General features: G+C 32.7%; 1 protein-coding gene across 4 annotated transcripts in view; it reads left to right on the forward strand.

Moving 5' to 3' along the window:
* LOC126848122 (neurexin-1) overlaps nucleotides 1-24,903 on the forward strand; it is a 203,450-nt gene that overhangs the window by 75,690 nt on the left and 102,857 nt on the right. For 3 of the 4 annotated variants that reach the window (XM_050588724.1, XM_050588726.1, XM_050588728.1), the window contains exons 3-4: nucleotides 8,686-8,827; nucleotides 12,494-12,553. In XM_050588724.1, coding sequence (XP_050444681.1) covers nucleotides 8,686-8,827; nucleotides 12,494-12,553 — 202 coding nt within the window. The remainder of the gene's footprint in view (nucleotides 1-8,685; nucleotides 8,828-12,493; nucleotides 12,554-24,903) is intronic. The other variant, XM_050588727.1, reaches the window with a different exon arrangement.

Raw genomic sequence — 24,903 nt, forward strand, 5'->3', positions numbered from 1 at the left:
TCTGTGTTAATCAATACGAAGAAAATGCTATCGAAATTGAGCAAAAATAAACGAAGAAATTAATTTATTTTAAATATAAAAGCGTAAAAAGTATACCGTAAAAAAATTTCTTTTTAATGAAATTTTTTATCATTAATCTTTTAATATTAACTATGGCTTTCACAATATGACGGATTACAGTGAGGGGTTGGATATCTTAAATCAAGATAGAATAATTTAGCATAATAAAAAATATATTACTAATGCATAAATATTATAGTATCATATTCGAAACTAATACAGTATTAACATATGTTAATTAAAATGCTATCAAAAATGCGTTTTGCGTTATCATTTCTCAAACTTGCCTTATATCATTACCTTATATCTTCGACCTATCTTTGACAACGCAGATCGAAGTATTCGCGTTCAGTATAAATGCCGCGGCACGTCTACGTCGCGAAATGAATATTCAATGAGCACTCAGCGAAATAATGGAGCTCGTATTTGTTCGGAAATTTTCTGTCTCTTTTTCCGTTGCAGACGTCTGGAACGCTAATCGTATCGATCGTTCGCGGTAAATAAATCAGCAGTCGTCAAGGAATATTACGGCCATGGCAAGTAAAATGAGAAAAAATATTTATTATCGGATAGTATTTATCTAACCGACAAATCCGGATAATGATTTTCTATATTCCATTGAATTCTTCAAGTCTCTGAAACATTCGCGCTTATCTCTGTGGTGGGCGTAAAAATAAAATAGTAGAGTAAAATTTAAAAATAACAAATAGCGAAGCGTAATAAAGCAGAAATAAAGCATGGAAAAAAATATATAATAAACAGAAAAACCTGTGTTAATGAAATTGAATATTTCTCACTGCACTCTAAAATTCAAGAGTTATTTTCTCAATCGAATCTAATACGCAACTGGATTCTCGACGTCATTTCTCAGCAGTTTCTTTTCGACGGAGGCGAGAGAATAAATGATAAGGGGGAGGCGGCAGTAATATTAGGAAATAATATTCATCAAGGGCGAGGGTGGGAGTAGTGGCGAATATATGCCTTTTCTCAACGCGAGAGTCTGTAATGGGCCGCGGTAAACGTATTTAACTTCCGGCCTCTTCCAGGCTATTTCTCCGGCTGAAGTACTTTGCAGACGGGGATGGGGATTGTTACACGCCGCAATCTCTGCAACTCGTTAAAACAATTTTCACATGCTACCAAGTCCTCCGTAACTTCGCGCGCGGATAATGGCGAAAAAAAAAGAAGGAAGAAGCACGATGTGGGAGGGAGAGGCCGGGCCGCATTTTGCATGGCGCGGGGCGAGACCCTCGTTCAACGCTGGACGAGCCCTTTTATCTTTCTTCTCTCGCGCGTGATAGTTAAAGCCAATTAATAATAATGACCGCGCGCCGAGACTGCTAAAAAAACGTGCGATGTGCTTAATTACATTTCGATAGGACTTGGAACTCGTTATAATATTCCAGGGCGCAAAATATAAATATCCTCTAAAACGCGCCTTTCTCCTTTGTCTTCCTACTTCATGGTTTAATAATCCCGTCTTTTCTGCACGGTTAAATAAAATAGGGAGGAGTGCACATTTATTTTTGCGGAGGAAAAAAATGTGAAGGAGATGAAAATGCTTGGTGAATGTTTGCGTTGTGGTGAATGACGTTGCCTTAAATGCGCATGCTTGAAAAGAAATGTCAATCCCATTTGTATAAAGTTTAAGCGATAACTAAAATGTTGAAAGTTTGTCATAAGAAGAGTTTTTAATCCTCTTTGCCATCTACTTACTCACGCAATTTCCTTTTTATAAAAATTTATAGCATCTTTATGTCTACTTTATTAATTTTTCACAAGACAAAATCTACTACTATTCTTATTTTTCTATCTTATAACAAAAATACATGTAATTTTACATTAACTTGATTTGAAATGATATTTTCTCCCAATAATTATTAAAAGAACAGCGCGCAACAACGATTAGATAATTCTAGGAGGATTCTTATATTGCGGACGATTCGATTTTACTATCGTCGAAATTCCCTTGCACCGAGTCTCCTGACTGGCCGGTAAATTTCGTTGCACCGTCTCGGCAACATCTCGAGGAAACGAGGTGCCGGCGGTGCACAGGAATTGGATGGAAACTACACGACAAGAGGTGGGAATATATATCGTAAACTCCGTGACAAGTCTCGGAATCGGTTTGCAAACTTTCGCTATATCGCCGTGTGTGTGTGAAGGATCGCGGGCCCAAAGATTTACCACGTATTCCTTAATGGAAACCGACGACAAGGCTGCCTCTGGAAACAAATCCGCGAATTCGAGGGGCTAGACCGGTATCGAAGCTCGGTGAAACTCGAAACACCGCGTGACATCGCGCTTAGCTGTTATACCGTTTCGAGAAACTCTCTCTCAAACACTCGCCTGACATCTCAGCAACGATTATAGTACATATGCGTGTATGTATTTCTCGTGTCCCTTTGAGCGCAATTTGCTATTAAACTTGGAATACATAATATTTGAAACTAAGATGTGCGCGTTTTATTAAAAGACTTTTTTAGAATAATTAAAGCTTGCAATGCTACTTTCATTTACAAAAATTAAAATAATTTTCTAAGAGGCTTTCATATTTTTAGATTAATTTTAGACCACATGTGAGAAAGCTGTGAAAGCATAAAGATGTATAAGAAGATATATTTTTTGAATTTCACTATTGACACACATGTTGTTTTCAAATTTTAATATTTCTTCTAGAACAATATATCTTTTGCAAAATTTATATATCAGATTGACATTAACATATTTCGATGTGGTTGGAATAATACGTTGCTTTAATAAAACATTCTGCAATATTCCAAACAATTGCAAAATTGCACTGCATAAGTACACTTAACTTACAGATGCAGCATTTTAATATGAATTTTTATTAGAACCGCGTCAGGAAATCGGCCGAGTTTAATAGGAAGATTTAAAGTTTAGTGAAGTAGAGTTGCAGACTTTTCCGATTTAGTCAAAGTCAACGTCAAACTTTGTTATAGACTCTCCTGTGCTTATTTAACCAAATGTAAAACCGTAGATTTTAAATGCTGATATCCACATTTTCTTTTTTCTCATTAAAATTACATCATTTTCGTGTCTTTATATCTTAAATTTACTTCATCTTTTATATCTTGTATTAAATTGTTTACGTTGTATTTTGTTTGACTATAAATTTCTTTACATTTTGGATCGTTTTTTAACTTTTTATATAATAATATAAACGTATCGCGTGATAAGTCATAGATAAGAAGTGATCACTATAGTTCTTATATGTATAAAATAATTTTTTAAACATTTCTTTTAATTTAAAATTAATATTAATGTTGTTATTATTACCTCTATGGAATCTACGCTTTCGGAAATCAAGAACAGAGTTAATTTTCGAATCGCTCGTTTATAGAACGCCGGTAATTAACGAAATAACTAATGTATTATGCAATCGATCCAATGAGATGGTCGTATCGCGCTACTATTGATGCTAACGCGGTTAACCATCGCGGTTGTTAATTCAGTAAACTGCGCCGAATGCAACGAGTGGGTTTCCTTTGATGCGACTTATTCGCATCAGCTGCGTATTCCCGTATCTGGTTTATATGCCCCGAGGTCGCGTACCCGGTATTTCAGTGGTCAAGACAGACTGCATCGTGCAGTTTTGGCACGATGCAGTTCCGATGCAGTTGCACACACGGCAAAGAACTCGTGCAGTCGTGCTCTCGCAGTTGGGGTCTTATTTATCGCCTCAGTTTCTGTCGACGAGTTGGCAGGTGGCTAACGTAAGTCAGCCTCTTCGCTGACTTTATCAAAGTTGTCGCGGCTCCCTCGGCGTATTTCGCGGCGCGTTTCGCGGTTGGAAGAAGCACGTTGCACCTGCAGATACGAATGTCGCGTCCTCGGAGACACGATGACTCGTGTCGCGCGAAAATTGTATCCTTCGCGGCGACGCGTACGTAATCGCTCTACTTTTTACAGAATGTTCGCGACTCGTGCTTGGGAATGACGAAGGAAATGCATTAACATCAACCGATGTATTAATGTATTTTTTTAAATTAACATTTCTGCAGCAATCAAATAGTATACTTAATTAAGACTAATATAAATTCGATCTGTTTAGTTTACTTATCAGAAGCACATGGTTTGTGCATTTGTTGCTCGTTTATATTCTAAAAGGATTTTTATCGAGAAGAATATCTTTTTAAAATTTCAAAATTTTTTTTTTCTTATGTGACTTTTCTCAACAAATAATATAAATTATATAATTTAAGTGCAGTACCTTTTTTTACCCTAATACATTATTGCTTGTAGGTGTGCGAATTTTTTTTTTATTTATAACTGCAGAATAAATAAGGCTCAATTTTACATTAAATTTATTATCCACGTGCATGTTAATCCGTTAGAGTAGATCGCCGTTATACGTACATGCGGGCGATAGAAAATTGCCGACATGAGGATGGGCTAATCGCAACGCTTAATTCCGACCAACTTAAATCGCTTGATTTATTTGAATACTTTCATCTCGCTGCGGTGGGCATACTTACGCAACTATGCCGCGCATAGTTCATAAACATTATGCAGCTTTTGTTCTCACCAAATTCCGTGTACTAGATTAATTGTAATTAATTAATCTCGTTGCATAAATTATTTGCAACTTTTCAACTGATCTCGAAGGAAATACGATTGTATTCTAGAGAGGCTGATTCATGAAACAGTGGAGTCTAGAAAATTATCAACGACAAAATAGATCTTTCACTATATTTTTTTTTAATATTTGTTGCACGAGAATAGCTTTGTATCTAATTTTTCATTGATTTTAGTTAAAAATTTATTTTTTGTTTTTTTTTTTTTTTTTTTGGTATGTGATATTCTTGATTTATGATTTTTAAATAAATGAATTTTTTTATTCTAGCATTATTTTATTTCAATATACGAAGCTTATATAATTATATTTATCTGAATTAATTCTTTATGTTTAATATATTTGATCGGCTTGTTGTTTCTTTCTCTCTCCACCGAAATTATGAACCATATATTATTTTACTAACTGTAGGAAGGTCAGAAACGGCTAAGCCGGGATCGTATCGAAAATGCAATTTGCCACGACTAGACGTCAATTAGCTTTTCTCGCAGGAAATCTCGTTAACAATCCGCTGCGCTGTGTGGTCCAGTATGATTAATGCGGTCGACTCGTTAAGCAGGCTTGATGGCCGTATTCGTGCAGGGTGTATTCGTTACTCTAAGTCCTTTTACTCCTTCCTTTTACGTATAATATACAGGATATATACAGTTAAACAGATACTTCTAAATGTATACAATCCGCTTTGCTAATGATTTTATTTTTAACGACGGATGCTTTGTTGAATTCGCAATTAATTTTTTTCTGTAAAAAAAAAATGTCAAGACAAATTATCGTTTATTATCAAATTTGCCATTTTGAACATTATACTTGTTTCTACATATAATTAAATTGCAAAGTGTCTAATTAAGTGCTCAGTGTTACAAATGCGCCAAAAGTTTGCGAAAGAAAGGAACCTAGATTTAAGACAAGATTATAAGATTGTATGAAAACCTAAAAATATTATTAGTATCCGAGCAAATGTAATTTATTTTATTCCAAATTAAATGTGTTTTAAGAACGTACGAAATGGCATTTTTAAATAGCGCGTACTTTTTGAATAAAAATTCAATATAATTGCACAAATTCTCCGCAACACTGAGCATATGTTGCCTATTCGTATATTCAATGCACGATGAAGTTAACCCATATCGTTACCCTTCGTTTCGCGTCATCGCTAAAATTACTATTCCGTATCCTTCGATGTGGCCATTTGCCAACTCTGTGGAATCCCAGCCTGGCCGCAATAATAGAGCGCAGCGACGCGATTGACCCCGTGACCCGACACGGGGCATCCGCACTGCTTCACTAAACTTCTTCGCGAAAATTTCGAATTGTTGGAGCGGAAAAAGTCGGAGATGAGTCCTCGAAAGCTAAAGATAATATAACAATTCAACATTATCTCGAAGCGGAAGCTATGATTGATTCATGCAGCCCGTTGATATTTTTTGAAGAAATAAAAATAATAATACAGCGACATTTAACCGCAAACACTAATGAGCGATTTCCTCGCGGAGATAGAAATTATATCGCGTACCTTATATCCTTGAAAACGCAGGTGAAAACTCAAATATTTATTATCGGTTACGTATAGGCACGTTCCGCGTACTCTCGGCGAAAATTTGCATCGAGCGAATGAATGAGAGAGAAAAAGAGAGAGAGAGAGAGAGAGACAAGGATCGGGATCTCCGTGCTTGTCTTCTCCATCGAATTTGCAGATGTTCGTTGCGCGAAGATGAACTCATTCGCGAGTTTGACTTGCCGCTCTCGTGAAAGTTAAGAATGTTTCATGTTCGTCAGAAATATTGGTTTGGATAACTCTGTATATTTTATCAATCTTCGTGAAATTATCGAATATCATGGGACTAGTTTAAAATTTTTAGCCATTGCACCAGTTCAAGTATAAACTTAGAATTAATAAAGATTGTGAGTTTATTCGTCGAATATAATTTATTGAATTGTTTTGCATAATTGAATAAGAAAGCAGTAGTCAAGAGTTTTTAAGGTTTATATTTTTAAATTAAATTAAATAATTATGATAAACTGACGATGAATAAGTTTTATAGAAACTTATACTAGACACACATAGGTTTTGAAAATATATAAAATATTCAATTATTTAATATTTTTAATTAAATCGTCACGCGTATGTTTTATTTATATTGTACTAGATATATTCATATTAAATAATATCTTATATAAAAATTTTTCATGCTTTAAAAAAAGATGTATTATTTATTGTTGCAAGGAATTCTTAATGCAAAAATTTATAGCAGAAAATATCTATTATAAAAATCGTGATAACTTAAATATCAAAAGCTCTTACATAATTTTACATTCTTTAAAACTAGCTTGCACTGATTTTAGCGAATATTTCTATTTGATGACAAAAATTTGAATCGAGATGGATCAACGTTAAAAGTACCTTGAAAACGAGATCACTGTCTGCCTATTTACAGTATAAAGAGCATTCATAAAAATCGATTGATTTCTGAAAATCTCGTTTGCAAGACTTAAAACACGACGATGCGTAATGTGAAGTAAGTTAAAACATTAAAGGTGTACACTGTCAAGGTAAATAAGTCGTAAAAAAAAACGTTCATCGCGGCGACGATGCGTTCGTTCATTATTCATCATACCGAAGAGGACGGCGCGTAAGCTTGCAAAATAAAGATAAATGTAAATTGAGGAAATGCGGAAGCTATTCTTCAAGTTGAAGTACGTATTTTTTTTTCTATTTTCTCTTTAATTCTCGCTGCGTAATATTGCGACGAATATTGCAAACAAATATTATAAAACATATATATATATATTAAATATGTTAATTATTTATTTCAGAAAAATAATATGATAGTATGCGATAAAAATATAAATTTTAGAAATTAGAGAAATCTACTTAAAAAAAAAAAAAAAAAATAGATATATTAAAATATTCAAAGTGATATATGTTAACTAGGTCTTAATATATCATATAACAATTTTTTTATGTTTTAAATTGCTCTGCATAAATAAATAAAAAAAAGAATAAATTGTTAGTTTCTTACAGCATATATTGTTTCAAAATTTTTCGTATGCAATCCACCGCTATCATTTTTCCCCCAAAAAAATTCTAACTATACTTTGCTTTGAGTATTTGAGTATTTGAGGATTAAATTTAAAGAGATTTAACAGTAAAATCTTTAATATTGCATTTTATATTGATGGATGTCAAGTAAGAGAAAGGCATGACGTACACATTGGAAGTTAAATGTCAAATTTGCTCCAAAAACAATGAGAATATACAGGATATATTAGTTTCTTAGATGCATTGCTCTCTTGAATATTTAAGTGGCATCAATCGAAATATTTGAAATGTTGTAGCAAACATCGCAGGAGATATTGTAGAAAATAAAGGATTTTGCCTGTGCATGTATTTTCATCTCTTTTTCTCGTACTCCAAGCCTTTCTCGTATTTAAGAAGTTATGCTATTGCAGATAGCATATCCATATAAGACACCTGCTGCATAATACGATGCGAAAAATTGCAGCATATAATAGTAGGGAAAATTTGCAGTCATACGCGAGATATTTAATTATGAACTTTCAGAAATACTTTTTAATTTAGTTATTATACAGATGAAAAAATATTTTATGTTACACAATAAATCATAATACTTTTAATTTCATAATGGACCGTAAGGTTGTATTTCTTTTTACTTATTTCTCACGAATTTAATTTTATTACATGCTAATTTAATTACACTTACGGAATATTACTTTACTAAAATTACATTTGATTATGCTAAATGTGTCTAATTAAATGTAATTTGATTAAAAAGCGTGAGAAAATTTTTTTTTTTTCCATATAATGCAATTTTTTTAAATCATCTTGCAAATATTGAAACACCGCGTTTAGTGCTTAATTCTATTATCTCCTTTATATGTACAGGGCTCTAAAATAAAATAAAAATAAAATAAAAAAATTTCATATTATTATTTGAACGCTTGTTTAATAATTCGATAATTTAAATTTAATAACTTTTTATAACGTTATAATGTGATGTTTGTTACAGACTTTACGCAATATTATGAACATAACAGATGCTTGCGAGACTCGTGATCCCTGTCAGCATGGTGGCATTTGCATCTCTACGGACAGCGGACCGATCTGCGAATGTCGCACCGGCGATTACGAGGGCGCATACTGCGAAAAAGGTTAGTAAATTCATCTTTAATACATAATCTATATTTTCTTAAAAATTAATTATAAAATGATATTTTCTTTTGCTGAAACAATTTAAGTTTGATAAACACTATTCTTACAATTAAATACTGTATTTTTAAATATTATATTAGTATTAATGTAATATGTTATATCATATGGTAGATAATAATAAGCATTAATATTTAGAGATAATTAATATAATAATATTGCTACTCAATAACATATTAAGTTAAGGACGATATATGGTTTAAGTTGTTATTTATTCACACGCGTTTCTTCGAAATTATATTTGAAATTATAATTATATTTAAAATATTATTGGGATAAATCAAAATTTATATAAAAATAAATAAGCAGTATAAAAGAATAAAATCAACACTGCAAATAAATTATCTTTACGATTTGTGTGCTTTGGACATAATTTAATCATACAATCCGCAAATAATTTCTTTGTTAATAATGTTAGTGTTTTTTGGAGCGTGTATACATTCGTGATCCTAAAAATATATATAAAACGTAATTAATAAATTACGATAAATCAAAGTAATCAAATTTGCAGATCTAAAAAAAAAATAAAAATTTTTTAGGATACTTTTTATTACTAATTTACAATATTTCATGTAGAAGTTATCTAAAAATTTATATATATATATATATATATATATATATATATATATATATAATTAAATCTGTTAATTTTGAAACATTAAACAACTTAATTTAGTACAATTTATTAAAAGCGCTCCATTTCCTCTGTTAAAATTATATTGCATTTAATTTTTATCTTTGACATTTGTATTCATCGGTTTTGCTATTGTGGTTCTATTTTTAGAGTATGATCTATATTTCACTGTTTTATTAATATCCAATCTATCCGTGACATTCAATTTTTTATATGCTTTGACTTAGTTGATAATTTATTGCGGATCGCATTTCATGAAATGTAATATCAATCATTCGCACGAGATTCATGCAAACGGCAAATCTTTCCTTTAAACATTTATTATCTCTTTACATTTTGCATTCCCCGTCACGTAGAAAATAATTCATGTCACACGGTTGTCTCGGTCAACGCCGCTTTTATTCTCTCTCGTGCTCAGCTCAATCGATCGTCGTCTTTGACAATAAAATACCTAAATAACTACGTAGCGCATATTTCTCATTGTTAACTTTTACGCGTATTAGCGAGGAAACGCGCGTCGCCTAATGAGGCGTAATTACCGACAGCTGCAGAAACGAGAGATGGCGTCCCGAAATGATTTTTCCCTCTCTTAAGCCACCGGCAATTAGAGAAGCCGGGCATGCCGAGGTCGTTTCCAAGACGTTTCATCGATAATTACAATCAGACTTGTTCTACGTTAATGAGGTGCGCTCGCTAAGGAGTCATTAACGGAGGCGATTCGGCAGTTGCGAACGGGGGTTGGCGAAATATGCGAAAATTGTTCGTTATATTTTCATCCGTCATTCGAAACGTTGGAGAGAGAACTCGATCATTATGAGATAAGAGTTGGAGTAATAATTAGTAATTTATAAAAAAATGTTTAAATGTTTATACTACAGAGAGAAACATATTAAGATCTTGATATTTTATTAACAAAAATAGAAAGAATTTTATTGTGCGTTATTGTAAACAATTTAATTAAAATTTAAATAATTATATATATATAAATATTTAAATTTTATATATATATATATACATATATATATATATATATATATAGTGATTTGCAAAAACGTACATTGTCGGATATAGATCTCTTCTTAGAGAAGATTCAGAAGACAGTGCGCTCGACAGATTTAATAGCAGAGAACGAGATTACGTTTCTCTCACGGATAAGCAACATACCGGATTTACCTTAATTGCAATTTATTCTCTAAGATAAAATTCTGCGTTTTCTCGAGCTTTTGCCTTGTCCACAAAAAGGAGTCTCGAGCGTGTACATTAATGATAATGTTACTATCTTGAGGATTTCCTACTACTCCGCGTACGTCTCAAAATATATATATAATGAATGTTGCTCTGTAAATTATTTTTAATGGTAAAAGTCTCTTTAGTATAAAGTATAAAGTTTTATGTAAATCTCTCTCTTTCATCTTCGAGAAATAAATTGCCGCTTACATTTTAATTGATTAATCGTTTATGTATTATAACTTTTTCGCGTTGAAAGAAAATCGCGCATAAAACATTGTGTAAATTTATCTTTGTAAGTAGTATTTAAAATTAAAATATTTCTCGCAGCGACTCGCTACAATAAACGAATGTACTAAATGAAATGAATGTTTTGCAATTCTCGATGTTAAGAATCGAGAATTTTATAGTAGAAGGGGGATGTCTTCATGCCTCGAATAAACAATTTTCCTTTATCGACGATAGCATGGAATGTTTATTCAAAGGCTTACTTCGCTGATAATTGCGAGTCTTTGCAAACTCACGGCCGAGTCTTTTGTCGCTACTGAGACATCGTCCAGAAGAACGCGTAACTTCACAGAGGACTCTTCGCAAAAGGAACCAGGACAATTTCATTTTAATTCCTTTCTCAAGCTTTTTGCAAGGCGCGATTGTCCTCGTCCTGCCTGACAGGCACAGCCGTTATACACGATATAATGTAATTTCCAGCCTTAATGACCATGTTGAAACGAATGGAGGAAAAAGGAAGATGAAAATGGGATGGTGAGGAGAAAGGATGAGACTGTTACAGGCGCGCAAGATAAAATAGCCAAGCCAGAAATGAGGAAGGAAATACAAAGAAAAAGGGACTTTACAATTTATTAGGGTCAAAATAATCAGTCTATCAAGATTTCTTAACAAATGTCGCGAAAAACTAACGTTGCTTTCGTGAAAAAAGAAAAAATAATGTACAAATTATAAGAAGAAACAGATAAACCGACTATTATAATATGTTGCGTATATTACATAGAAGTTTTATTTAAAAGATAAATTTTTAGTAAGATATTCAAAGCATAGTAGCAATTATTTATTTAGCTAGATATTCAAGAATTCTCGAAAAAATAGATCAATATTAGCTTTGAATTTTTTAAATTAAATTAAACATGTATTTTTTGCATCAAATAAACAAAACTTATATTATTATTGGTGTTAAAAATAGAAAATTTTATGATAAAAACAATCATGAAAATATATAAAAGTTGACATATCGCTGAAAGTGAAGTAAAAATATATAATATTGATTAATATTTGACATTTGATTTTTTTTACTATCTTTCAGCTTTTTTCATAGAAAAAAGATTAAAAGATATAAATATAAATGAACAAGGTAGAGAAACATAATATAAAACAGATTAAGATAAACCTCTCATTTTGCATTATCTGTCTCAAACTGGATAATCAAGAGTTTATGCTCGCGGCGAATCGTTATCTGGACAAAGTGATTCAACTTTGCACGGCATGCCACGGAGAGGAACTTGGTTGGTTAACACCCGATATTCGCAATTTTGCGGGAGGGCAATTTTAATTTAACAATTGTTCTCGAATGTTTTTAAAGTGCCTAAATTACTGAGAAAGCTTTTAGAAAAAGCGCGCGCATTTAATTTCTTCTTTCTAGACAATGTAATAAGGATCTTCGATACGAACGATCAACGCATGGTTCAGTTGTTTACTCTTTCTTTCTTTTTTTTCTTTCTGTTCTCGCATATAGAGACATGGAGCACGGTGCTGCCTACGGCGGGTGCTGGCGATTACTGGGCTTGGGATTACAGTGAGTCTCGCTAATTACAAATCCAAAGCACATCCGCGATAATGGTATGCGGCAATGGTAGAGATATCAGTACGAGTAATCAGTAGATCGTAGCTCTAGCTAGGTGGTTTATATATATATATATATATATATATATATATATATATATATATATATATATAATATGTAGGTGTACTTACATCTAAACCCTTTAGGCACAGCCGATTAAATTTTTTATTAATGCGAAAATAAATACAAAGGCTCAGATAATACAATGTATAATTTATTGATGTGACAAACAGATGATAACGTTTAATAATATTATTTACAGGAATTTAAATATTGAAGTTTTTATATAATTTTTTATAAATGATGAAATATTTCTTGAGAAAAGTGAAATTATATTTTTATATCATACACTGCTCCTATTTTTTATAATTTTTTATATATACAAGCTTATTATATATCAAAATTTTTTATACATATATACAAATAATATTTTAAATTTAAAAATATTTATTATGTATATATATATATATAATCTTATGTTACTTAAATTTTAATTATATTTGTACTTTAGTGTAAATTTCCTTCTTTTATGATGAATAATCTTGGTATCATTTTATTAATACACATTCTATTAAATCACAAATTATTGATTAAGTCTTTACCCTATTATCAACATATTTAGATAAATTATATATTTGATTGTTCCACTCTGTGCTTGCGTAGAAGTCGTCTAGATATTGTTAGTTATCCTGCATTGTTTCCATTAGTACATCACGAAATAAAAAAAAAATATTAATAAAATTAATATATTCAATTTTGTTATAATGAATGTAATCGTTAAACCTTATAAATTATCTCCCACTTACTTTATATATTTAATTACATGCTATATCTAAATGCAATATTGATAAAACTGCTGTATAAAGAATAAATCCCGTATAAATCAATAACAAATATCCATTTATATCCAGTTAAAACGAATAAACGTCACTCATATTCAACAACGCCAGCAGCTAATAAAGTGAAAATAGAAGGAAAATCGAGCGATACATGATAAACAAAATAGTAAAGTGTTTACGACAGTAATAATTGTGTTTTTCTCTCGCGTATTGATTTACAAATATATATATATATATATATTGGAAATCGTTTTTTATTATTCGTAAATGCATTTTCCGCCCGATAGCAAAAATGAAACAAAAATAGTGGACGCGAACGGTACGTTCGTAACTCTAAAGCGTTAAATTCCCATCGATCTATTGCGATATTAAGCTCTAAGCGCGGATCAGCGACGAAATCACGTAAATCACCAAGAACACTCTGAATGTTGCATGAAACACACGGTAAACAACGGGTAGGCGACGAACGGCGATTTAGGCGAGGCTCGGTTAGTCCTTCGTATCGATGATAGTTCTACGTCAACAGTGCAGTTTAGTCACTAATTTGCATACCTCGCGAGGTAGCGATGCATTCCGCCAGTCCCCGCCGGTTATGCCCACTCAAAATTAGGCTCATATGACTCGCGAATACTCGAGAGTCCTGAATCTGCCCGTAATGACCCGCAATATCGTACGATCGAGTCCACCATCTATTACCTGAGCTCGGATGAACAAAGATTCATCTGCAACTCAGAAGAGATCGCAAAAATGATTCTTACTTTTGTACGAAAATTAACCAAAGGATTGTAAGACTGCATTTTCAATAAATTATGAATGTTATCTTTCATATTTTTTTTCTCTGATAATAATAATAAGAACGTATTTAGTAGTGCACCAGTTTTATATATGCATAAATCGAATGATATTATTTTTATGCAGGTGATATTATCACGAATATATACATCAAAAATGAGCAAAATAATATTTGAAAAAACAGAAGTTAAAAATATATTTTTATATGCGCTCTTTTTTCTATATATTAAATTATATAAATAATAAATGTATATTTATATATGATAATATTTTATACATAACCAGTGTGAAAGAGACATAACATTTGAAATAATGCATAAAAGGAAATATTGAAAATAATTAGGGCAAGAGAGTTTATAAGTGAAAAATATTATTTTAAATAAAAACTTCTAATATCTCTTTTAAAATTGTTATTTCAATTTTGATAATTTCAGTTGTTGCATTTTATGCCAATATTTCGTGTTTATTTCTATTTACGTTTACCTTTCCTCACATGGAAAATAAAATTTCATACATCTCTTTTAAAATAAAATTATTTAAATATAATCTCTTTTAATAGTATACATTTGAAACGTATCTACAAACGTATCCTACATATATTTGTCGCTGCGTTGAATGTAATGGCCGTGTCGTGGCGGCAAAGAGTACCCTCGACCAGCGGGGTTAATAACGCGGATTACGCTTCACCGCGCGCCCTTCACGATTATCCCTCTACCGTCTCGTTTCATCCACCGTGGGGATGGATCGCCGACAAAGAGTTATCCGCATCCGGTCGGAAAATTCATTTTCCAACGGCGCGGTGTCTCTCGTCCGAGACGAGCAAAAAGCCTGGTCGGAAATAGTTAGATACGTCGTACCGGTAGAGACAGAGGGACGTTGGATTTCCGACAATAGTGGGAGTTAAAGTTCCCTTCGCCAGCTGTAACAGAGGAAGAGGAACGTGATATTCTCTCCGTGCAGGATTTATGCCGCGGCGACCGACTCGCGTCATACTGGAAGCAATTGCGGGTCGCTGTCAGAAGGGCTGCTGTCCTCGTGGATTATGAACGACCGTTTTGTTGCGTTGTTAGCAGATATCTAGCACGACTACGAAGCAGGAAACGTTCGTTAATTAAGTTTTTCCTCGCACAAGTTCGTGAGCCGCATCTCGTGAGTCGCAGAGATCCCGGCGGAATCTTCCAACAGTCTCTCAACAAGGTGCAATGAAGTATCTTCAAGTCTCATTTGACATATTTCTTAGATCTTCTCAAGAAATATGGTGCTCTAATTTTTTTTTATCTTAAAACTTCATTCGTCGAGAAATTTCATTTCAAGTTTGTCACATTCATTTTTGATCCTTGATTACTCGAGGGCCACAAGTATTTACTCGATATTTTCGGGAAAAAAGTTGATTTCGTATGCTTTAGGAAAGTGTTGTATTGAAAAAAATTTAGGTTTTGAGGTGGCTATGATATTAAAGTAGCTCAACAGTTTTCAGGTTCTTTATTGTCAGGACGACGAAGTGACGACAAGGAAAATAAGGTGAGAAGGGACTTGGAGCAATTACTCGTACGTTCCGGTTGCGAAGAATTATGGTCTCTCCAGTGCGGCAAACTCCGCGACGAACTTTGCCCGATCCTTAATTCCTTAACGCCTCAGCCGTGCTAAAACTGTGTAAGAGCGATATATAATTCATTAATGCACTCGTCCTCCGCCATTCTGCTGATTATTAATGAACACCGAAGACGGAAAACAAATTTCATAAGTTCGAATTGCGTTAGTTGGCGTTATAACAGCTCTCTTTGATGAAAGTTAAAAGAACTCTGGTGAAATATATACCACAGAGAGTAGCTAAATGTAAATAAATCGAGCATATATGTATATAATATAATAATTATTTATATTAAAATTATTATACATAAAAAAATTAATGTATCACATAAAGTAATATGCATCAGTTAAAGAAAATTAGCAGAATTACAGAAACAAGAAATAACGTAATTATTTTAATCATTATACGTTTGTTAAACATATAGAATGAGTTGCAATTGTCTCTCTCTCTCTCTCTCTCTCTCTCTCTCTCTCTCTCTCTCTCTCTCTTTACAATTATTATTATTATTATAAGAATATTTAATGTTAGGTTGATAAAATTTTTTTTTCTGTTATATAAATGACTATTTTATCAATTTCAAATTTTCAAAATAAATTTATAAATAAAAATAAAATCTGTATAAGTGATGCTGTGGATTAAAAAAAGAATATAGACATAATTTATTTGTAAAAAAAAAACTTAAGGTGATGTTTTTCTTTATGAAACTATTTTGTGCCAAATTAATTTTTCAGCTAACATTTCATTTGTTCTTTAAGAAAAAAAAGATTTTGTTGGACTTTATTTCAGATTTTTAGCTTAGACTAGACTGTTTTATTACATCTGTCGGCTTAGGTCACTTTGCGCCTGGCGCGTCAATTGGGTCAGCGGAGAAGGCGTTTCTGCCTGCGAGAAAAAGCGGCTTTATTAAATTTTGGGGCTTAGGCCGATTTTACACGTACGGTTTGACGATTGCAATTTTCCGCTGCAACGATACAAAGAGAAGGCTACGAAGAGGGTCGCCTCAGGTTTCTGGGTTATAAACGAGTTGTTCGCGGCAATAACTGCCGCGCGATAAGTAATCAATATTTATGAAGCGAACGGTCATCCGACGAAAGAATTCGACATTCAATCATTCAGGTGAAGGAGAAACGTGGTGAGCAAAATTATTAAAGAGCCACGATAATTGACGTCCTTATGCGCATATATTTGATCGAATTTTCCGTATTGTATACGGTCTGCTATATGTATATACGAATACATAGCATAACGTAGCATTATACGTATGTCCAGTGGCACACATTATACAGGATACAGAATATTCGATAATATTCGCATTTGGTAAACACAAGTTATTGAGAACTGAAATAACCTTCTCTTCATAAAATTGTTAAATCGAAATAACACAAAGCAGTAAAATATTTCTATTAAAATATTTGTAAATTTTGATTACAACATTTTGTTGAAATTCAAATACTATTATTATATTTTTTCAAATTTTGAATTAATTCTACATCCTTTATCTCCCTCGAATGAAAATGATCTAAAATAAAAATCGAAATTTTTTTTATATTACACAACGGTTCTTTGACTTTGGGAAATATTCATTTACTTTTATTCGTATTTCGCTCATTGCACTCTTCATTTTCCTCTCTTATTAATAGAACAATTGAGGCTAAACAATTTTGCGCTCGCTATATAATTATCGCTCTTTTGTTACCAATTTCAATGGGAAACGAAACTCTTTTCTGTATTTCATCAAAACGTCGCGCGAAAATTTCGCTTTCTTCTCCTCTCTTCTCTCATACGCTTACGTTTCGAAAACGAAGGGCGCTTTATTCCGTGGAAATGAAAGCGCCTCACGTGCAGAAAAGAGAACAGCGAATTTCTGCGAGGTGGCATCGCGCAGGATACACTACTTCTGAGATGAGAAAAAGTCTGTCGTTTCCCGCGGGATCTCGTTACTCCTCGAGGCTCTTCGAGAGATTACTCGGCTAATCCCGCAGGGACGACGACGACGACGACAACGTCTAGAGGATGAGATCGAACGACAGCGTTAATGCCGCTTTTATCGTCCTGCAGGAATTTATTAAATGGGTCGCCGCAATACTGTACAACGCAATTATACGTGTTACCGCGACTTTACGTTTACATGTGATTTAAAGAAAAGTAACGTTTAATTTCTATTACTTCTTAGCATTGTTTATAATTAAATATTTATATTTTTAATCTCTATTCTTAAAAAAGTGTTGCCGAGAGAGTTGGAAAAATATTAATAATTACTAACGTATTTTTGATGCATTGAGAAAGAAAGCTAACTTTTATTTTATAAAGTCAATTTATCTAGATATTTTTGTTAGAAAAGGAAACATCTAATGCAAATCAAAGAATCCGTCATTAAAAAAATATCTTGGCATACATTTTTTTATCTAATATACGATATATTTTTGAACTACTTGAGTGAAAATGAATATCTCTAAAATTTCTATATATCTCATCAATTTTCGATTCTATTATATATAAAACAAAGTTTATAAAAATTCTCGAAACGATCCAATGACTCGCTCAAAAGCGCCGCGTGTGCAAATTATTCAACAATATGCTTGTCATATGAGTCTTACATGCTCGCGGTGTAAATCAGGCTTAACGTTTTCGTCGCGAAAACTTTTTTAATATTACATCACACGAGTAGAACGGCAAGAAGCACTTTTCGATAGGATGACTCTTGCATTGGTCGCACTGCGTAACGCTACGCGACGAAATCGACGTGTGAGATAGCCGACACTCTTACGTCATTTTATATCCGGACGTCTGGATTTATCGATTTTCACGCTTCCCCGAGAGAACGCTTTCCCGACACGAAAACGCTCGGCCACTCGGTGAGGCACCATGGGACTTGTTTACGTTTATTGGCCGCTTATATTCTTTACTATCACTGTGCGCTTGTATACGGGGTGTTTCTCGAGTATCGAGCAAACTATAGAAGGTAATGAGTCGCAACAAGAACTGTATTCTTCTTTATTGAGACATGAAAAATAGAAACGGTCAATATACATCGATTGGATGCTGCGTGAATTACGATTATTGATACGAAATGAAATCCCTTTAGCTGCAACATCTATACTTCATGAAAACCTGTAAAGATATTTATGATTTAATCAAGCCTGAGATGGAGCTGGGAATCACTTCTCTCTCTTTCTCTCTTTCTCTACCTCTCTCTCTCTCTCTCTCTCTCTCTCTCTCTCTCTCTCTCTCTCTCTCTCTCTCTCTCTCTCTATCTATCTATCTATCTTGCTCTTACTCTCGTACTAATCGTCTGTTTTAGAAAGAAAAACTTTGATTTCTCTGTCAAAAGGCAAGATCTGCGAAGCATTCGCGATTTTGAGATAGCTGATGTCAATTTCTCTGTGATATAAATTATAAAAAAAAAAATTTTGATTCAACGAAAGAGAAAAAAATTCAATTAAAATCAATTGTATTTCGCGAAGAAAGAAAGACAAAATATTAAATTACTGAGTCCCGGTTGGATTCCTGCCACGTGCTCCATGCTGTTCACGCTCCTGGGAACATTTTGCGGGAGGGCGCAGGATTTCGATTCGGATGCATTCTCGCGGGATCGAGCCTTGAAAGTCTTTGGCCGCGTCCGTTATGCAAGAGAATTTCCGGCCATTCTGCTCGTCGTGGTCAGATCGAATGCACCGAGAATTCCGCCACTCGCAGAACTCAATATAACCGGGGTTTGGGCACAATCGCGTGCCAGAGAGTGAGAGAGAGAGAGAGAGAGAGAGAGACCGGTAATTTCCATCGCGTTCTCTCGGCGCGAATGCACCTCTCGTCACGCACTCATGCATGGAATTGATGTTCCGCCGCGTCGCCTTGCCCTAATAACTTGTTTTCCCACTTTGTTCCGGCTACGAATTTACTTAATCCCGAAAATACACGAATTTTCCATCTTTACCTAAAAATCCTTTTTACACAAAAAAAATTTTTTTGGTACGATATATACAAAGAATTAATAAAACTTTATGAGCTATTATAATGCATCATTGCGTATAATTATTAGGAGAAGGGTAACAAATTTCATCACTATTTGTGTTGATGGATTATAGGTTCTGGAATTTCTAGAAGAATTTAAAATAAAATTTATATCCATAAATGTTTACATACAGATAAAATAAATATTATTCAAACTTTTAGGTAAACAGTCTTTTTTTTAAATTTTAGGATATTATTATAAATAAAAATAAGAGATATTCCATTATTATTATTTCTATTATTATAAATTATATAATTTGTCAAAAAATATTGCAGCAAAGCTTTCATAATTTTTACTATACGGCATGTCGCTGTTAAATGTTTCTAGAATGACGAGCTGAGTATTTTTAATAGGCAGAACGTTATGAAACATCGCAGACGTTCCGCAAAATTTTGACAGAAGGATTATGAGACGTGATGCGATAGTATACAGAGACGGATGCACTCGGAAAGTAATTTTCGCGCTTCTCGCTCGAGAGAAACGTACAATACATCATCGCGAGATTTCGTGGCGAAGCGACAATGTACCTTTCCCAAATGAAGCTCCCTGATTCAAGCTGGACCGAGAGTTAAGGAGCTTGCAGGCCGCAACAGAGCGTGCGATAGTAAAACGACGATTCGTACCCACCTTGGTAGTTTCCGGTGAGTGATGTCGTCATGTGTCGCGCCGACATGACGCAATATACATGCTAATACGATAGCTTTCGTCGGTTCATGAAGTGGATGGATACTGGCGGAAAATGCCTAGATTCTCTCGAATCTTTGTAGCGGCTATAAAAGACGTTACGGCGATTGCTCATAATCGCCTGTGAATTTAAATCGGTTTTTTTTTCGTTTTGAACTGATTTAAAAAGAGATAAAAAGAGATCGGTCTATGAAAATTTCTCGTAATTAGATTCAACATTTGGATGTTTTAATCAATCTATATTATTTATATATATATATATATTTGGATTATTTTTTGTTCGAAAATTCATATTTACGCAATGGTGTAATATATGCAATATTATATGCAAGAATATTTTATATTTTATACTATAGATTTTACTGATATGTACATACTTTTTGCTTGAGGAAAAGAAAAATAAGGAAAAATTCTGTTACTATTATAATAGCACGGTATTTAATTATTACAAACGTTTAAAAAAATCTTGAGTGTTAAATGCTATAAAAATATAAATATACGATTGCTGATTCTGCGTTGTTTCGCGGAGCTTTATCAAAGTGTCACTAAGTTTTTTTGATACATATCGCATTTGCAATATATGAAAAAAATAGACACTCTTCTAATCTCGAGTTTTAATACCGAGAGCTTCGTCTTCTAAACGATACAGATACAAGATTTTATTGTTTTAAGGGATCTCCGAGGGCTACAACATTTCCTTCAAGAACAAAGCAAAGTCTCTAGCTATGTTTACGATGTGGGTTAGATTTCTATGCAAGTTGTAAAGACAAACGAATTGACTCTCTCCGACTATAATTAAACCAGAGCAAATAAACGCCAGTTTGACGTATTTATTAATACAAGTTTTCACTCAAAAAAAGACAAACATTCCACTTTGGATGAAATTAATTATATAAAACTCGGTCAAACGAATCAATAATTAATAATATGCAAATTTATCTCCTGCACAGCTTTTGCGAAACGTATAACTCATTTATTTTTATATTCAATTTATTTTCATTTGTAATATATATATATACTTATTCTAAAAAAGCTTCTAACAACGAATTATATCATTAATTTTAATGACAGATTTATGACCAATTTTTATTTAAAATAAATAATTTAAAATAACAATTTAATATATTGTCAGCTAGTTTTAAAAAACTTTACTCTATGCACAGAGAGTTGTATTTAAAAATTTATCATAAATTTAGAATATTTTTTTGAATAATGTGTATGAAATCGACAATTAATTAAATTAACTTTTTTAATCTCATTATATCCTTGCGTCAAATTTTGCTCTTTCTCTTCTTTCATTTATTAAATATTTTATTATTGCGATTTGTTATAGTAAAGGATTGCAAATTGCTTTCGCCAAAGGCACTTCTCGCGCAGCAAACTGTTTGCGAGAATTAACTTGGTAATCCTTTAAATGCAGGCAGAATAGGACGCGGAAAGATTCGAAAGTGGAGGAACTAAATAAATCGGACGACGTCCTTAGCACGCTTTTATCCGCGTGAGCCGTCGAGATTTATTAAACCTGTATATACTTTCAACCAAATCTGCATCTACTGCCTTAAGCTTCGATACAGTTTATTTTATACTCCGGCCAGCAAGTTCTCTGAAATTCCAACCAAACAAATGAGTTTCATCGCTGTTCAAGTAAAACAGATAGTTTTTTTGTTCTTTTAAAAGTAGGTTGAATATTGAGTTAAACTTGAGTCAAACAATATTCATCTTTAATGTTTTGATCAATGTTATATATACAATTTTTCTCTCCGCTATACGAAATAATATTATTTGATACATTTGATAAAGAATTAAAAAATTTAAATTGTTACACTTAAGTTTAATGGAGTCATTAAATTGATAAATTGTAAATAAAAATGCAAATAAAATATAGTAAATAATTTGTAAGTAATTTCATATCTCTCATAAAATGCACCATAATTACATTAAAAAAGCAAACATTAATTTAGAGTTCAAAATTAACTTCAAAATTATTAACATTTTTCTTAAATATTTGTTCATTATTTATTTATTTTGTAATTTAATCATATAATAAAGCAATTTTACTACGGTTCTTATTGATTTAATTTGTGAAATTAAAAATAAGTTTGAAATTGTAAAAAGATATAAGAACGAAATTGATATCTGAAGATGTTGAGATCATTATCAGTATCAACGCCAATACTTCATATTGGTTGTCGGATATTGACAGTGTCCTCATTATATTTTTTTTGCCAATGTATTATCAACAAGAAAAAAGATGCCTCTATCTTTTCAAATATTATTTTTATCAATAATGTAAGAAAATTTAATATATTGAAGATATACATGTGTATATAATATAAAAATAAATCTTTACATTAAAAGAAAATATATAATATTTATATAACATCTTTTTTGCATCGAGAGCTTTATGGCAGGATATTTTTAAATTATAAATTCTGCAAAGGGAACATATGGTATCTTTTAATAAAATATTTTTTATTTTGTTTAAATTAAATATATGATGTCATACATGCATAAATAAAATTTCTCGCTCTTTCTTTTTTTCTTATTATGTGATTCAATATCTGAGAAACCAAGACAAGCCGTGTGAAAAATTATCTGTAATATCATACAGATGATCGTAGAAAGGAATGAAAGAAACACTGATCATCGCCAAAGATAATAAAGAGTGGAAGTATAGATGTGGATAAGAATCTGTGATATGTTCATATCACGTTTGATTTTTTATTGTGACATAATTTAGAAGGTTATCAAGTAAATATTTTATAAAATTGTTGACATATAACAAATTAAACGAGCCTTCAAATAATAATATCCAATGTGTATAATATTCTATTATATGAATCGAACTTTGTATTTTCAGTAATATATAAAATTAATTGAAAATAAAAAAAATATTTTCGCTAAATTTTTGTTAATACCAGTTTAAAAATATTATTGTGTAAATAATTTATAAAATATGATATCTATATGTGTGTTAAAATCCATTTTAAATTTCATTTTAAATTAAATAATAAAATTATAAAATGTAGTTAATAATAATCACGAGAGATACAATTTAATACATCGTTTATATCAAATATATCTTATAAGTGATAAAGAATCATATGTATTTTACGCGCCATTTAAATTATTTTTCATTTAGTCGCAAATCGCGCTCCTTGCTTCAGTCTGGAAATTTAATTCTCAAGAGAGCTGAGCGGATGCTTAGCTCGCTCGAGTAATTACGCGCGGCTCATGTTAATTATCCAGCACGTGCGTTATACGCGCGAGTACTGTAAAATCAGCCGATCGATTTAGTTGAGACGCCAAATGATCCCCAATGGAGCAAAACCAACTTTAGCAACACCATTCTGCTGGATATCGCGTAATTATCTAGGCAAGGTAGTATGCGCGCGAGATGCCAGGTTTTATGATAATTGTCTTGGTTCATTGCCTGTTCTCGGCGACATCGTTTCGAGCAACGGGTTTAAGGACAAGTTTTTAAGAGAAGATGCGATACAGTTTTTTAATCGTTTATAATTATATTTTAAAACTATCAATATCTCTTGATGACAATCTCGGTAAAATAAGATCGAGTTCGAAAATTCAGAGAATCAATTGTATGGAATTTAAGATCGCTAATCGTGATTATTTTTCGTTTTACATGAAACTAGTTTACTTGTCTATATAAGATGCATCCGGAAGCTGCATCTTCGCAGCTTTCCCCGATTAACGTTCCTGCACCTTTTATCGCGCGCATCGAGGAATACGTTGACAAAGTTGCGCATAAATCGCGGCTAAGTACGCCTTAGCGTGGCCGATACACGCGCCTTGCCCATAATCCGTATTAATCGCCGACCATTCATTAGGAAGCCAGCAGTGGGTGCCGCGTAATTCTGCACCTGGCGCACCCCCGCGATCAATCGCGCGCGCGAGCGCGCCCTCCTCTCTTACCATAAATCTTGCCACTAAACTGCCGTTGTACTCTCGTAGAAGGCAATGCCCAGCAGTAAGCTCGACATTTCTATAGAGTAACTCGAACGAAACAAGCGCGGCCATCGCAAGCATCGTCTCCGCGATCGAAGACGATCGAAGCAAAGCTCTTATTAAGACATGTCGCTACAAAACATTTTTTCAATTGAGTTTCTTTTTTTTATGATTTCTAGTACCTAGAAACACAATCCTTAATTTGCATTTACAATAATTAAATAAACATTTACGACTTTAATAACTGGATTGATGAGATTTGAGTGTATTATTTAAGCATAGTAGGAAGAAAGAATTTTTAAAAACCCGCATATAATAAATAAAAAATTATAATATAAAACACAACTTATTTAATGGTTCTCATTTTAAATACTGTTTGAAACATGCGTTATGCCTTTCTATTTAAATTTCAAGAAAT

This window comes from Cataglyphis hispanica, chromosome 3 (genome assembly GCF_021464435.1).
Source record: "Cataglyphis hispanica isolate Lineage 1 chromosome 3, ULB_Chis1_1.0, whole genome shotgun sequence".
Taxonomy (NCBI): domain Eukaryota; kingdom Metazoa; phylum Arthropoda; class Insecta; order Hymenoptera; family Formicidae; genus Cataglyphis; species Cataglyphis hispanica.